The following is a 17,493-nucleotide window of genomic DNA, read 5'->3' as shown; positions in this document are numbered from 1 at the left end:
AGAGAAATGCCCCGGCTGAATCCGTTTGGACACGGTGCAAATTAGGGGCCACACACGAACGAGCCGACGAGACATGAAAATCGGTAAATATTTATAGGGGCTAGTTAATAAAGTTCTTTGTGGCTAGAGAACTTCAGGGAGAAAAGTTTTCCAAAATATTTTAGGCATTATCTATGTCACCATTGAATGAACATCTCGAATTTGTTCACTAAAATCGTATTATGGATACATAAAATAGGTTATTAAAGTTTATTTAAAATACGTACTAAGAATAATATAAATAAATAGAACACTTTTTGTTTGTGACAAATATGTATTAAAAAAAAGAAAGTTTATTTAAAATTGAGTATAAAATAATTTAAGCAAATAAAATAGTTTTTTTACAAATGTTCATTTAAAATTAAGTGGTAACAAATAATATAGGTAGATAAAATTTATATATATAAAACACGTTAACGATTTTTGGCTCGGCGCGGGGTTATTTGGCTCGCTGGCTCTGCCATATGTGTCCAGCTTCAAATTTTCATCTGTCTTCCTGTGTGGCAAACAAAAATTAGTATTTTTAATGAATTAATTATAATTTATCCTGAGTGGGTGTAAAATAAAATCTCATTGTTTTTAGTGCACAAATATTTATGTGTGATTGACCAAGCAGTCAGGTAGGTACTTCGTTCATCTATGGTATTATTCCCAGTTTCCACGGTCAAACATTTAACTGCAATTTAAAAAAAAAACAGCGCCGCTTCTCGATATTCGGAAGTAAAATACGAAAAATAAGGCGATGAGAAATTCTCTCACATTCGCGAAGCAGGTTCAAATAAATTCTAACTCTTCTAACTACTAATAAAGTTGGTAAAGTTGCGTAAATACGTAACCACAGAATACGTAACGATGACATAATGTCGAGTATCTAAAAGTAAAATTGACGATTCTAAGTTTCCGCGACATTTACGGTTTGGAGTTGAACTACAATACAAAACAATAGAGTAATGTTCGCCAACGTCAAAGTAGATTGTGGTTTTAAACCGTTTTCCTTCAATCCTCTAGATGTCGTTAACAAAAAACTACATGAAATTAAATATTTGAATGCGATTTTTGAGTTTTCTTTAATTGTTTATGGTTTTGTTTCTGTCAGAATATTATGTCAACGCATGCCTTTTGTTTATTCGTTTGTTGTATAATATTGTACCGCTTCCTTCCACCGCAACGACAGTAATTCGCAAAAGGCGTCTTTATGATAAATTTCTCATCACAATTTGTAGTGTAAAGTATTTCCGGCTTTCTTTCAGTCTATAGTTTTGAACGTGTGACTTTACAATATGCAATTTTTTTAAATTCGTATTCGGGTTAACAAATCAACCAGGAAGTTAATATCCAAAGTGTAATTACGAAAAATCGCGAGCGGAAGGTCACATCGAGTGCCGAGCCTTAAAATTCTAACAAATATTGTATAATTGCAGTTATATTTGATGTGTTATGAGATGATTCCGGTGATGTAATGTGTCGGATGTTATAATCTGTGCAACAGTTGGCTATTACTCAATTCCCGTAGAGGCAGTCTCTAACAATGGAGGAAACGCCGGTCATTCCAATGGTAAGACAAAATATCTGAAGTAAATATTGTTTTATACTCTGTGAATCATTTGTACATTGAGGAAAGCCTGTCCTTCAGAAAAACATGAAACAAAATAGAAATTCCACTATCTAATAAGTCATAAATGAATCCCTGACAGTCCACTAACTTTAGATACCAACAATCTTCATCAATAGAATTTATAGAAGTACCTTTTCTAAAACATGCTTGCTGATTAGTGGGCGTGTTTCACATTGTAAAACTTGGTAAACCTCTCAATCTACAAATTCAAGTTCACTCATAGATTTTTGTTAACACTATACCTAGCCTGAGATAATTCAATGCAACAGAGGATGACATTTTTGAGTAAAAAAAAAATAGATTAGAAAATAAATTATTTGTTTGGAAATGCCAGAACTCCAAAAAAAAAAGTTTTTTTCCAGAATGAAGATGCGGTGACTTGCTCGGTTTATATGTGCAGTTCATCTTCAGATCAGAGTTCTCCTCCAGAGTTCTACAGGTTCCCCAAAGAGCTGGAAAGGTCAGTACCTAGATAGATAGTACACAACATTAAACATAATGCATGATAGTAAATTGATTCTGTTTTGACACTAGCAAATCTAATACGGTGATACTTATTTCACATTGTTAGTAAACTTGAAGCCACTGAATCAGATATTCTCTTAACCAAAACCGCTTGTAAAATCACACTTGTCATAATGCCGGGATCACACGAGGACAAAACAATAGTGTCCTGTCCCTGCTCCGTGAACAGCCTCAAGCACGCAGGGCAGGACAATGGGACAATACAACAATTCTACCGTAATTCAAATGCAGAACGCTGTCAAAATGGATACACAACGATGCGCGAGGTGGTGGGGGTAAGACGCTATCTTTCGGAGACAGTTTACCCGTTTATCTCTGGGACAGTGTGTCGGTTCATTGTACTGTCTACCGAGCTACTATTCACACTAGGACGGTGGGTCCGGGGCTGAGACCAAACAGTATTGTACTGTCCTCATGTGATCCCGGCATAAGTTACTACAGTGGGTTGCCATATTAATAGGGACAGTTCCAATATTTCCTGATTTTTATGTTTACGTTATCTCTACTTCTAAATAACTTGGATATGATGGCCATTCATTCGTTATTTTTGTTGCTGGTATCACCACTGATACTTTTAAGAAGTGGCAACACTCGCAAAGTGCCACATCCCTCGAAAATTTAAGGTTTTTTCCATGTGGCCAGCATTTTTGTGAAAATTCGTGATTGAAGTTCTGGTAAATAAATATTCATAATAATTATATTTAAGAGTTTTAACAGTTTATCTGTACAAAAATGTAAGTAATTATTAATTATCTATTTATTTTGTAATTTTTTTTTTCATATCTTATTTCAGTGAATAGTTTTTTCCATATTGAGTCCAATGTTCTGTTTTTTCAGTATGGCTAGGTCTTCAGACACGTCCCCAAGAAAATGTGTGGAAGTGAAGACACTATTGTTGAACACTCAACATTCCCAAAGGGAAATAGCAACCATTACAGGTATTTTAAAGTCTGTGGTTAACGGGATAAATTAGAAAATCAATCAAAACCTGCCCCTTGAATTGAATCACAATGGGAAATGTGGCAGAAAACGAATCACTACACCTCGTACTGACCGCAAAATCAAAGACGTCTGTCTCAAAAAACCGCAAAAAGAGTGTGGCTCGTCTGACCTTGATGATCAACGAAGATGATATCGAAGTCTCCCAAAGGAGAGTCCAGAGGATATTGGCTGAGGAGAACCTCATTGGTCATCGGCCAGCTAAAAATCCTCGCCTCACAGTAGATATGAGGAAAAAACTACTGGAATGGGCCAACGCACACCAAAACATGACTATAGAGAACTGGAATATGGTAATTAACAATTTTGTGGTTATCAAACTTTAAAAAATTCCATTAGTTAAATTATGGCCTTTTTTTAGGTGTGCTTCTCTGACGAGTCCATATTCCAAATTTTGTTGTATAAATCATCGTTCGTCCGACGACGCCCAGGAGAGAAATTTCATCCGGACTGCCTTGTAGAGACGATCAAAAACCCTACCAGTATCATGGTGTGGTCAGTCATCTCTTCCAAAGGGATGGGGCGCCTCCACATCGTGCAAGGGACTATGAGGCAGGATCAGTACAGACAAATACTGGAAAATCGATTACTGCCTCAAGTCGGAGAATGGCTCCCTGGTGGCCAGGAATACGTCTTTATGCACAACTCCGCACCCTTTCATAAAGCCAGGACTGTCACTGCACTCATGACTGAAAAAAATGTGCCGGTTTTACCTTTGCCGGGGAATTCCCCTAACTTGAACCCTATTGAAAACCTGTAGGAGCTCACCAAGAGGGAGATTGCCAAGGAGGTGGTCACAATAAAGCAGCAGCTCATCGAAACCCTCATCCGGGTGTGGCATCATTCTCCTAAACTAAAGATTACTGCAAAATTGTGCATTGATAGTATACCACGGCGTGTACAAGCTGTTATTGCGGCTAAAGGCGAAATTACGAAATATTAACTTTTTGTTCGATAATGTTTAAAAATAATAAAAAAAATAAAATAATCGCAGATTAAGAACAAATACGGTGTATATAATTTTCAAAATTCAATGTCCTTGTTAATAAATAATAATTACTGCACCAAAATTACAAACATCTTTGTTTTATGAACACAAAGTGTGAAAAACACATTTTCCATAGGTGTCCCTATTAATATGGCAACCCACTGTAGCTTGCTATGGTTTTCGTTTTAAAATTTTACTTTTACCAGTTCACTAATTTACCAGTGACGCACAAACCGTGGCCCAATTCGTGCATTCCGCATGTCAATTTCGGTTCCATGATAACTCAACACAGTGACAATTCAACACATTTTTAAAAAGTGATATAAAGTTATTAGCAACAATGAAAAAAAAATTTAACCTAACCTAACCTACTTAACCCAGTTAATAAAGTTTTTGTTTCATCACTTTCCATGACTTTATATAACTTTTTAAAGATGTGATGAATTATCACTGTTGATAAATAGGCAAAGCGGTCCCTCTCCTAAAATAGTTGTGCACCACTATCATATAACATACTCATAAAAGGACCAGACCCTAGACGAACCAAGAAACTACTCGATATGGACAGAAACTCACTGAGGGAACTGGTAGGACTACTAACGGGACACTGCCATCTCAGGAGACACATGCAGATATTGGGAGTAGAAAACACCAATAGATGCAGGAAATGTGAAGAGGATGAAGAGACTCCAATTCACCTATGGTGCCAATGTCCTGCCCTGGTGGGAACTAGGCTCAGATACCTGGGGAGACATACAGTAGAACCAGAAGACATAGCCACATACCCACTGACAACCCTGGTGAACTTTATTAAGGGGACTGTGTTGTTGTTAAAGGATTGAGGTAAAATGTGAGATAGCACAATGGGCCTATGGCCTAAGTGCTCACGGGAACTATGTGTAAACCGTATCCGCTTTAAAAAAAGAATCATAAAACATTGTTACTTTAATTCACAATTATTGTTTTTTTTTTCAGACCCAACGATCTATTCATGTATTTTGAAGCTGTGTCGACAAAATTATTTGCAGGGTATATCAGTGAATCGTGCTCGTTATAACAGCCAACAATTATATGAAGATAAGCCTGAACTAAAATATCATTTGGTAATTGCTCATTATAAACTTGCTCTAACCAGATGACTGTATTTTGTCTAGTGTTTTTTTAGTTGAAACCGGGAAGCTTTGCTGACATGAACGCAGGACAAAGGATTGTCAGGAGGCCTACATATAGATGTGGCCGCAGTTACACACCATACACTGCAGTATGGTGTGTAGGCAAACACCGCAGCCTTAAGTATTAGAGAGTGGAAGCGTTTCATGAAGTTGAATGAATTATAAAATTGTTAGTTAATTGATCTCATGTTGTGTTGCAGGTGCTCCATCTGGGTGAAGCGCTGCAGCAAGAGTGAGGTGTCGGGCCTGTTCCGGCGCCACGGCACCCGGCGCCTGCACTCGCGCAGGAAGGTCTGCTCCGAGCACTTTCAGGAGAAGGACTTCCAGCATCCCACCGACAAGAGCAAAGGGTACACATCCACTTCCAATACAAATTTTATACACGGTGTTCGGAAACTCGTAGTACAAGCTGGAAACTTGCTTTTCTACTTCACATGGAGAACTCAAAAAAACTTCTGCAGTTGGGTCCGACGCTTTGATGCAGTTTAAAAAATATTAAACAGCTGATATTAGACCCTAGCGACCGATTCTGCTTAAATTTAAAATAAAGCGAGAGCTCAAATCAAAAAAAGTAATTCTGCAAAATCAACTTCAAATGTGGTGTTTTCCTCCTATTCAAGGTTTTCCAATAAGGGGTGTTATTTTGATATTCAATCGTAAAAGATAATACCATCCAGTTCCGGCCATAAAAAATCATTAATCTTCTCTCGATAGCGCAATCCATTCACCGTAACTGTTGCTCCAGCCTCATTTTCTAAAAATTAAGGTCCAATGACTCCGCCGGACCATAAACCGCACCAAACAGTCACACGTTGAGGATAGAGAGGCTTTTCAACAATAACTCTTGAGTTTTCCGAGCCCCAGATGCGACAATTCTGCTTGTTGACGAAGCCACCGAGTTGGAAATGGGCCTCATCACTCAAGATGATTTGCATTTAATTCACTCAAGTGAATTTTAATAATTTCAATGCGTTGTTGAAGCGTGTATCGTTCCATTTTTATTTATGGCGTAGTTTCTACTTGTCAAATGTAAAAAATAACAGCTTCAAAAGTAACATCTACCGAAATAGCGGGCTATTCAAAATAACACCTCTTATTGGAAAACCCTGTACTATAAGTTTCCGTATACTGTTTATTTGTGCTTGCATTCATCGATGGCACGTTGGAGATGTTTATTGACTGCTCTGGTGGCATTGGTCCGTTGCAGGTCCAGTCCTTCCTCGGAAGACTGGGGACCTTGGATTTCAAATATATATATTTTTTTAGGGATAGTTTCCCGGGTTAGGAATTACCTTAGAAAATTTGAATGCTTTCTACCACCATCATGATATTGACGGAAAATGTTGCTCGTGCAATGATGGACGTCTTAGCTAGCAGAGGATTGAAAACGCAACACCTGTGTGTTAACCTGATATGGACCACTCGGGCCCTGGTCAATTGCAGATGGTTGGAATTCTGTTGTCCCGAGTACCATGATTGCAGTAATATGATTATCCTAGTCCAAGTCGCTACTTGTTGGTTTTTTGACATCGCTTTTGGGTCCCACCCAGGCGTATTGTTCAATTCGTCGGCTGGCTAAGTCCTCCATCACAACACAAGCAACATTTTCCGCTTACTGTGGTGGTAGTAGGAGATTTTAAAATATTGTCAGGTTATTCGTGAACGTTTGTCTTTCAATTAAATTGTTTTTTTTTTTCAGTTTGAGGAGTGACGCCGTCCCCTCGAGGAACCTGCAGACCTGCTCATCCTCGGCCAGCATCTCTTCGCGGGATTCCTCTCCGTACTCCTCGGACGGGGAGCAGCCTGATAGTCCCGTCTGCGCTGATGCAGCCAGCAATGTCATTCAAGGTAATTTAGTTGCATATTTCTATTTGTTGACTGAGAATAATTTTGTGATTTTTGGAAAGCCTTCACTCCTGTTATGAGTGATAGTAACCTTACAATAGGCTGAGGTAGTTATTCCTTACTCTACAAAGGATTTCGGTGATCAATCTGACAAACTTCTACCTGTGCTTGTTGCAACAGTAACAGCTCCTTTACACCTGAAACACATGCCTGTCTACTGATGAATGTCCATTCTTTTAAGATTTTGTTCCCATCTTACTTATTCATATTCATGATTTATTTTTAAATATTTCTGGTTAAGATTAATTTTCAAATAAATTTAGCTGTTTTTGACCATATCCCGAAATGAAATACTGTTTTTGAAAGCAAATAAAAGAGTCTTTCATATTTTAATATTAAAAAACAAACATGTGTTCTTTACAAACATACAATAAAGAATGCTAGTCACTTTTCAATTATGAATTCCCCCTTTGTAACATAAATATTGGTATTTTTTTGCAAATGTCAGTTTCATAGTTAAAATAATTTTCAATTCAAATTGTTCACACTTTTCAAAGCCCACCAAAATGTTTGAAATCTGACGGGGTATGTGTGATGTCATACGTACCTTGTTTCTATCGATTAACAGTAAGGTCAGTCCCATTCGTACCTCTTTTCTATCAATTAACAGTAAGTTCAATCCCATTCGTACCTCGTTTCTATCGATTAACAGTAGGTCCATCCCATTCGTACCTCGTTTCTATCGATTAACAGTAAGGTCAATCCCATTCGTACCTCGTTTCTATCGATTAACAGTAGGTCCATCCCATTCGTACCTCGTTTCTATCGATTAACAGTTATCTCAGTCCCATTCGTACCTCTTTTCTATCGATTAACAGTAAGGTCAATCCCATTCGTACCTCGTTACTATCGATTAACAGTAAAGTCAATCCCATTCGTACCTCGTTTCTATCGATTAACAGTAAGGTCAATCCCATTCGTACCTCGTTTCTATCGATTAACAGTAGGTCCATCCCATTCGTACCTCGTTTCTATCGATTAACAGTTATCTCAGTCCCATTCGTACCTCTTTTCTATCGATTAACAGTAAGGTCAATCCCATTCGTACCTCGTTTCTATCGATTAACAGTAGGTCCATCCCATTCGTACCTCGTTTCTATCGATTAACAGTAAGGTCAATCCCATTCGTACCTCGTTTCTATCGATTAACAGTAGGTCCATCCCATTCGTACCTCGTTTCTATCGATTAACAGTTATCTCAGTCCCATTCGTACCTCTTTTCTATCGATTAACAGTAAGGTCAATCCCATTCGTACCTCGTTACTATCGATTAACAGTAAAGTCAATCCCATTCGTACCTCGTTTCTATCGATTAACAGTAAGGTCAATCCCATTCGTACCTCGTTTCTATCGATTAACAGTAGGTCCATCCCATTCGTACCTCGTTTCTATCGATTAACAGTAGGTCCATCCCATTCGTACCTCGTTTCTATCGATTAACAGTAAGGTCAATCCCATTCGTACCTCGTTTCTATCGATTAACAGTAGGTCCATCCCATTCGTACCTCGTTTCTATCGATTAACAGTTATCTCAGTCCCATTCGTACCTCTTTTCTATCGATTAACAGTAAGGTCAATCCCATTCGTACCTCGTTACTATCGATTAACAGTAAAGTCAATCCCATTCGTACCTCGTTTCTATCGATTAACAGTAAGGTCAATCCCATTCGTAACTCGTTTCTATCGATTAACAGTAAGGTCAATCCCATTCGTACCTCGTTTCTATCGATTAACAGTAGGTCCATCCCATTCGTACCTCGTTTCTATCGATTAACAGTAAGGTCAATCCCATTCGTACCTCGTTTCTATCGATTAACAGTAGATCCATCCCATTCGTACCTCGTTTCTATCGATTAACAGTAGGTCCATCCCATTCGTACCTCGTTTCTATCGATTAACAGTAAGGTCAATCCCAATCGTACCTCGTTTCTATCGATTAACAGTAAGGTCAATCCCATTCGTACCTCGTTTCTATCGATTAACAGTAAGTTCAATCCCATTCGTACCTCGTTTCTATCGATTAACAGTATGGTCAATCCCATTCGTACCTCGTTTCTATCGATTAATAGTAAGTTCAATCCCATTCGTACCTCGTTTCTATCGATTAACAGTAGGTCCATCCCATTCGTACCTCGTTTCTATCGATTAACAGTAAGGTCAATCCCATTCGTACCTCGTTTCTATCGATTAACAGTAGGTCCATCCCATTCGTACCTCGTTTCTATCGATTAACAGTTATGTCAGTCCCATTCGTACCTCTTTTCTATCGATTAACAGTAAGGTCAATCCCATTCGTACCTCGTTACTATCGATTAACAGTAAAGTCAATCCCATTCGTACCTCGTTTCTATCGATTAACAGTAAGGTCAATCCCATTCGTACCTCGTTTCTATCGATTAACAGTAGGTCCATCCCATTCGTACCTCGTTTCTATCGATTAACAGTAAGGTCAATCCCATTCGTACCTCGTTTCTATCGATTAACAGTAAGGTCAATCCCATTCGTACCTCGTTTCTATCGATTAACAGTAAGTTCAATCCCATTCGTACCTCGTTTCTATCGATTAACAGTATGGTCAATCCCATTCGTACCTCGTTTCTATCGATTAACAGTAAGATCAATCCCATTCGTACCTCGTTTCTATCGATTAACAGTAAGTTCAATCCCATTCGTACCTCGTTTCTATCGATTAACAGTAAGTTCAATCCCATTCGTACCTCGTTTCTATCAGTAAGGTCAGTCCCATTCGGGTCGGTATGAAAATGAAAAACCCAATTTTAATATTTTGCAAAATTTCCAAAATACATGAATTCTTTTGATATAATTTGTAAACCGCAATAGTGACCCGTGTGCGAGTATACGCAGGCACAAATTGTCCCTATTCTTAATATACGCGACAGGCCAACCTGTGAGGTAGCTGTTTAAGTGCTGTCAGAACCCACCAACCAATCACAGGGCGTTTGTGTGTCTCATGATTTTAATTTTTTTAAATGACGATTTATTATTTCTATGTGTAATAAAACTTATATTTTCTCAATCAGCGTTTGTTGATCTATGCGAATATATGTTTTTTAAGCTTTACTATTTTTCACTTTTTTCGCTTACAGATTGTTTTCAAAAATGAACTCTAAAGTGTTCCAAGTGCTAGCGATTCTGTTAAAAATTTGTACACACTTTCTCGTGGCATAAAGATTTAAATTGCAAATCAAAAAATTCCAGTTAGAGCGAAATTCCAATGCCAGCAGCGCATGAACGGCTTGTCGGCGGGAAAAAATTCTTCTCACTGGAGCGCAAACGGTTTTCCAGAGGTTAAACGAAACTAAAAGACGTATTTAATATTGCACACATACTTTCCAGGAAGACAAACTCTTTCTTAAACATATCTAAATTTGTTCATTTCCAGACGATTCTTCGGACTCCTGGGAAGACTCCAAAGAAGGAGCTCTGAAGAAAGAAGCGGCTGTCTTAGAGCGTCGGCTCCTCGAGCGCAAGAACTGGCGCCTCAAGCGAGACATTGAAAGGCTGCGACGACAGAACGTGCGCTACAAGAAGAAGCTGACGTGAGGCGTCTAACACCGCTAGCAATAATTAATATAAACATACATTCTACGTAAAGTATAACCTACAAACGGTTTGCTTGTTTTTCCTGATAACACTTTATTTCCTTGCATAATAAGTTTTATTACTTTTAACTATACATACCTGAATATAATATATGTATTGTACAAATTGATCACTTTTCGTCGTGGAATAATTATAAATTTACCATGATAGGGTATTTTCAGTTTTTTTTCTTTCGTTTAAATTACTAAAATTTTGTTAATTTTTACTGTGCATACAATACTCTCTCAGCAATTTTCCGCTCGATTATCCGACAACTTCTATAATCCGTTGTTATTTTTACGAGTTGAACGTGCAAAATCATACTCTATAATTCACCGGTATTCGTGTGTCCAATGCAGTAGTCCGCGTTCCTAGACTCGAGTGCCGAGCTTTGTGCACCAACGGCTTTGGTTATCTTAATCTTACACACTCAGTTACTGTGCCGCTGTCTAGCTTGCTAGGGCTGATCATTTTACCATCCACCAGAGTTAATAATTATCGTTTTAGAACATTTCGGTTAGTCCTATGTGTATTTTAGCAACTGTCACATGTGTTTCTGTTCATTCTGCCGTTTGTTCCAATGCAACCCGGGACAGTGGCAATTCAATACTATCGGTTACTTCGGGCTACCGGTGGGTTGGGGTAACATCACGTCGGGTTGCAGATCACGTCGGGCTGCAGATCACGTCGGGATTCAAGATGCAGATCAAGTCAGGATGCATATCTACCGGTTATTACGGGCTACCGGTGGGTTGGGGTAACACATCACGTCGGGCTGCAGATCACGTCGGGATGCAAGATGCAGATCAAGTCAGGATTCAGATCTACCGGTTATTACGGGCTACCGGTGGGTTGGGGTAACACATCACGTCGGGCTACAGATCACATCGGGCTGCAGATCACGTCGGGATGCAAGATGCAGATCAAGTCAGGATGCAGATCACGTCAAATGCAGATCACGTCGGGGTCTCACTTTGGGGATGGGGTGATTGATTGACAACCAATCGCTCAAGTGGCTTTTTAAGCTAGTTTTTTTTTCATCATTTTTCATGACTTTATATCACATTTATGTTGACTGGTCACTCGTTCTGCCACAGTTTTGGTCTTGAATAAGTCTTCACACATAACGCGTTAACTTTTCATACCATAAAATGAAAATTTAAAATTACAGATCGATAGTGGTGTTTTTATTTCACGAAATACCTGTTTTAATTTTGAACATATTTAGTATGTTTGTACTATAATCCGCCGCTTTCGCTAATTAGTCACTTGCTCTGTATTTTGGGTGGCGGGTTAGTGAGAGAGCACTATATTTTAAATTGCCGCAAAACGATATGTTAACGGGGTGGCCACAGACCTGGAAAACCGGGAAAACCGGGAATTATCAGGGAATTTTACCGAACCGGGAATTATCAGGGAAATGTCAGGGAATTTTAAAATATTCTTAAAATATCAGGGAATTCCAAAAATAAAACGAAATTCGTTATTTACGATTTGTGAAGTCCCAAAGTTGTGTTTTATTACTTTTACTTGCGGCATGTGTAACAAAAGATATGCCGACAAAGACAAACTAGATAAGTAGGTATTTTTTTATTATTATTTTCGTAAATAGCCCTTACAACACAATCATGTCGTAAACCACCCGCCTTGGTTTTTCCCCTATACTATGTAGGTGCGAAATCTGTAAAGAAAAAGCTAGCAAAGTTACAACAAAGTGTCAAAAGGGTCGGACACCCAGTACGGTCGTAATAAAATTTAAAGATTATCATTATCAACATTTTTACAAAGTGTCAATACAGTAGAACCTCGTTAATTCGAAATCCACGGTACGGTCGTAATAAAATTTAAAGATCATCATTACCAACATTTTTACAAAGTTTCAATACAGTAGAACCTCGTTAATTCGAAATCCACGGGACATCAAAAATCAAATTTCGAATTAACGAATTCCCACGTAATTCGAATTTTTATGAAAAAAAAAAATACGCCTAAAATCGATTTTCTCGGCCGCCTCTTCAAATCCGGGTGGTATTTTAGTTGTTAATTCGTATTAATACCAATTATTTCTTTATTTTAGCGGCCGATTACCGTAGCGGCGGGCCCTTTAAATTCAGATATTCGCAATAAATTCGTAAAAATGCTATATATTTACGCGTAAATCGAGATTTCGCTGCCGATTTCGGTCGCGGCCTACCCTTTAAATTGAGATATTCGTAAAAATACGATATATTTCCAAGTAAATCGAGATTTCGCGGTAATTTTCCGTCGCAGCCGGCCCATTATTTCAAATATCTGAATTTAAATTCGTAAAAATACGATATATTTCCGCGTTAAACGAGAATTTGCGGCCGTATTCCGTCGCGGCCGGCTCTTAAAATACAGATTCGAAAAAAATTCGCAAAAATACGATATATTTTCGTTTAAATCGAGAATGCGCGGCCGATTTCCGTCGAATACGATATATTTCCGTGTAAATCGAGAATGCGCGGCCGATTTCCGTCGCGGCCGACTCTTTAAATTAAGATATTTGATGTAAATTCGTAAAAATATGAAATATTTCCGCGTAAATCGAATTTTATCGGCAGTTTTTCGTCGCGGCCGGACTTTTAACACATTTTGATCGGGCAGTTTTCGGCCGCGTACTAATGCTGGTAACGGGTGTTTTTTCGCGCTAACGTAGACCTCTAGAAAAATTGCGATAACTTCAAAAATATTTTTTGATTTCAATAATTCTTTTTGCAAATTATTTATTTTATTTTATTATATTTAGAAATGTATTCTTCATCGTTAAACTAGTGCAGAATTTCACATAAAGTAGGAAAGTTTTGAACAAAATAATATTTTTTTTACATAACATCCTTTATTTTACAAATTATACACAAAAAATATTTCTAAATGTAAAATAAAAATTATTATTGCATGGCTACAACCCTACAGACGCTATATAGCGAAAACTCAAGTATATTGGAACCCGTATTTTAACGTGACCCGCGCTCCACTAACAATCTATCAAAAACGTATAAATACGTGATCCGCTCTCTAGCATTAATGTGCTAAAAACGTATTAATACGCGATCCGATTACAATGTGTTAAGTTCAGACATTTGAAGTAAATTCGTAAAAATATGTCATATTTCGGCGTGAATCGAAATTTTTCGGCCGATTTCCGTCGCGCCGTATTTTTTAACTCAGATATTCGAAGTAAAGTTAGTAAAAATACGATATATTTCCGCGTAAATTGAAATTTCGCGTCCGATTTCCGTCGCGGCGGGCCATTTCAAATTCAGATATTCGAAATAAATTCGTAAAAATACGATATATTTACGCGTAAATCGAGATTTCGCGGCCGATTTCCGTCGCAGCGGGCCATTTAAATTCAAATATTCGAAATAAATTCGTAAATATACGATACATTTACGCGTAAATCGAAATTTCGCGGCCGAGTTTCGTCGCGGCCGACCCTTTAAATACAGATATTTGGTGTAAACTCGTAAAACTACGACATATATCCGCGTAAAACGTATTTTCTCGGCCCTTCAAACTCGGATATTCGAAATAAATTTGAAAAAATACAACATTCCAGTGTAAATCGATTCAGATTTGCAAAATAATAATACTAATTAGGACGATGTATAACCACGTAAAAATACATTTTTCGGCGTTTTACCGCCACGGCTTACTTTTAGATTCAGATTTACGAAATATTATGATTTATTTTCGCAAAAATCAAATTTTTTCGAATTTCACGAACAAATTTTCGTGCGCGGACAAAAATAAATTTCAAATTACGAATTAACGAATTTCGAATAAAAAAAAAATTTGTATGAAAAAATTTTTCTGCGGAATTTTTTTTGGCGAAAATTTCGAATTACTTACGCGTTTTTTCGAATTATCGGGGTTCTACTGTACTTACTTTCGTTAATTGTCTATTTTTGTCTGGTCTTTTCATTTGTACACAAATAGTCTTCAGGCGAAATATCATAAATTTGTAATAAGTGTATTTTGTTTTGAATAGATCATTATGGTGCAAGGAAATAATAAATGCTTTAGATGACGGAATTCCCTTTATTTATGTATCTGTTCTAATTTTCTGGCGTAGATGAAAATCGTGTTTCAAAAATAAAATTTTGAACGATATGTCCTTATACCAAATAAAACATATCAGGGAAAAATATAGAAAATGCCCCGGAAAACCTGGAATTATCAGGGAATTTTGAAATCCGTTTTTTGTGGCCACCCTGTTTAATGCAGACGACAGCAGTTAAGTTGCGCCTCCCACTCTTTATAGGCAGTCCCTGTCTATCAGCCTATAATGAACCGATTAGGAGTTTGCAGTTTTAGATCATTATCAATTGTTGAAAATACCCTATTGTTATAAAACATTCGACAGGCTGTATAACCTCTGAAAGTGTTGCTCGTTTTTTCCACACAAAACTTTCTTTCCTCACATAATAATATATTATATCACCTTTCTCTATACATACCTGAATTTATATCATGATTCCACAACTTTTTTTGTGTGAAATCCATGGCAATAAATAAATTAACAATTCGCAAGGAGTTGCAAATATTAATATATTTCATTTTATAAATGGTAAATATCTCGGATGATGTTGGTAGTTAGTACATGATATAATCAATAGATGGCAGTGATGGTTCAATAATTAAGTAATTATTTTAGAGAATAAAATTGTCTGGCAATAAATAATATTGGCCTATTTGTGCCATTTTCATCACATAAGTGTACTTAGATGCTATATTCCAAATATCATGTATTACCTATTTTTACTTCTTAATTTTCTAATAATGTAAATAATATTTGATGTGTCTACTCTTTGTGTATTTCAACTGGTTGAATAAAGACTGATTCTTACTTGTTCTTTTTATTTTACAATATTATATTGTACCTTTTCCACTACCAGTACCATAATAATAATAAAAACAAGCGTTATCAACATTGTTCACCCATACAATGCAAATTGTGTTAAAACCCTACCATAGATAATGGAAACAAAAAAATGGGCCACTAATCCTGGGGGTATAACACATTGTGACGTCATATGATTGCCTAACTATATCCACCAATGAAAAACTCTGAAAGTCTGTGGAATAAACTTTTAGAGTTTTTCATTGGTGTATAGTATAATAAGTAGGCTCCAAATGAGATTTTTACTGTCTATATATTGGTATATCTATGGTTTTGTAAGACCAATTTGTTTCATACAAAAAGCCTGAAGTTATCGATCTAGTGAGTGGTTTATTTATGCACTAACCTTTATTATTATGAAAGCAAGCGCACAATGCGTGTTGCCAGTGTTGGTTACCCATGTTAGTGCCTTTTTTTCTACCTCTGCACACCTAATGCAAAACTTTAATTTTTTTTACATTATTCCAAACAGTGTTTTTGATCTTTGGGGATGTTGTGTAGAGGGTCTTTTTGAGGAGGAGAAGGAGTGAACATGGGTCTTGTCGGCAAACCGTTCCACAGCCGAGCTGTTGAACTCAAGAACGAGTCATAGAAACGACCCATTCTCATGTCACAAATGTCAACAGTGTACATATGTTGTTGTAGCGGACATTCGTTGACCACACGTTCGGTAGTCTGCACTGCACTGCGTTAACACGTTATTACAACTCTTTTAGGTTCCATCTGTGCATCATATGGGCACAACAGCTATGAGAGCACCTAATCCTGTTAACTGAGGACCAGAATCTACGTGGCAGTGAGAACCCAGTATCAGTGGAGGTCTTTCTCCTGAATAAGTGGCAAGTAGGCGATAATATTTTCAAAAAATGGTCGTCACCAAATATCAGGAGAGAGATTGCGACTCTTTGGAGGGGTTATTTCACAGAATTCTTCGAATTTCAAAGTTAGTATTCAAGTTCCGTAAAAGTCCTATTCGAGTTCCGTTCAATTCAAGTAACAACCTGCCCACAATGAATTAACAACAGAACATGAATTTTAATTTTGAAATTTGATAAATTGTTCAAATTCTGTGAATTAGCTTGTCCTTACATTAGGAAAGCAATGCAAGGTCGCCATGCATTCATTATGAAACTAATGCTCACAAATCCGTGAAGATATAAATAAATTGAAATCATGCTTTATAGTCAAGAGTTTGGTACTTTGATGGAAACGAAAATAGACAAAGAAAAGAGAATCCACACAAATTTATTCCTGGAATAATCAAAATAACATCAGCATACTGTCAAAATAAAGAAGATGGAATGGAGGAAAAAAGAAATAATGAGCCAAAGGGGCAGGAAGAAAGGGAAGTGAAATTGAACACAAAATAAATACCTTCTTAGGTAAAGAAACAAAGGAGAATATAAAGATGGTAAGAAATCACCCAATGCTTAAAATCCATTTCTTTCGTTAATATGAATACCGCAAAAGAGTCCAACTGTCACCCAGTCGGACTATGGCAACCCCAAACGGGGTTTGTTGTGAGGCTGAGGGAAGTAAAGGAACGAAATGGGGAGGAGGAAGGTTGGGAATTCAGATCTCACACTAAACACCAAACATCATCTCCAAAAGGATCTCAGGAAATTTTCGATCTTGCAAACTCGGCCATTCGGACAAATCGGCAGTTGCCAAGCACTTGATTGGATTTGTGCCTAAACTCCTGGGAGGATCCAAAACGAAT

At 37.4% G+C, this 17,493-nt stretch overlaps 1 protein-coding gene across 1 annotated transcript; it reads left to right on the top strand.

The window, feature by feature from the left end:
* The first annotated feature begins 1,138 nt into the window (after positions 1-1,138).
* On the top strand, positions 1,139-12,695 carry LOC149410805 (uncharacterized). Its single transcript, XM_089647858.1, has 6 exons — positions 1,139-1,263; positions 1,461-1,594; positions 2,017-2,114; positions 5,539-5,688; positions 7,038-7,186; positions 10,647-12,695. Exons 2-6 carry the CDS (start codon positions 1,568-1,570, stop codon positions 10,805-10,807), a joined length of 585 nt encoding a protein of 194 aa, XP_089503984.1. The 5' UTR covers positions 1,139-1,263; positions 1,461-1,567; the 3' UTR covers positions 10,808-12,695.
* Positions 12,696-17,493: the final 4,798 nt, after the last annotated feature.

The sequence above is a fragment of the Hesperophylax consimilis genome, chromosome 27 (genome assembly GCF_061612785.1).
Source record: "Hesperophylax consimilis isolate HC1 chromosome 27, BYU_Hcon_1.0, whole genome shotgun sequence".
NCBI classification, from domain to species: Eukaryota; Metazoa; Arthropoda; class Insecta; order Trichoptera; family Limnephilidae; genus Hesperophylax; species Hesperophylax consimilis.
This window is presented reverse-complemented; position numbering and strand designations above follow the sequence as displayed.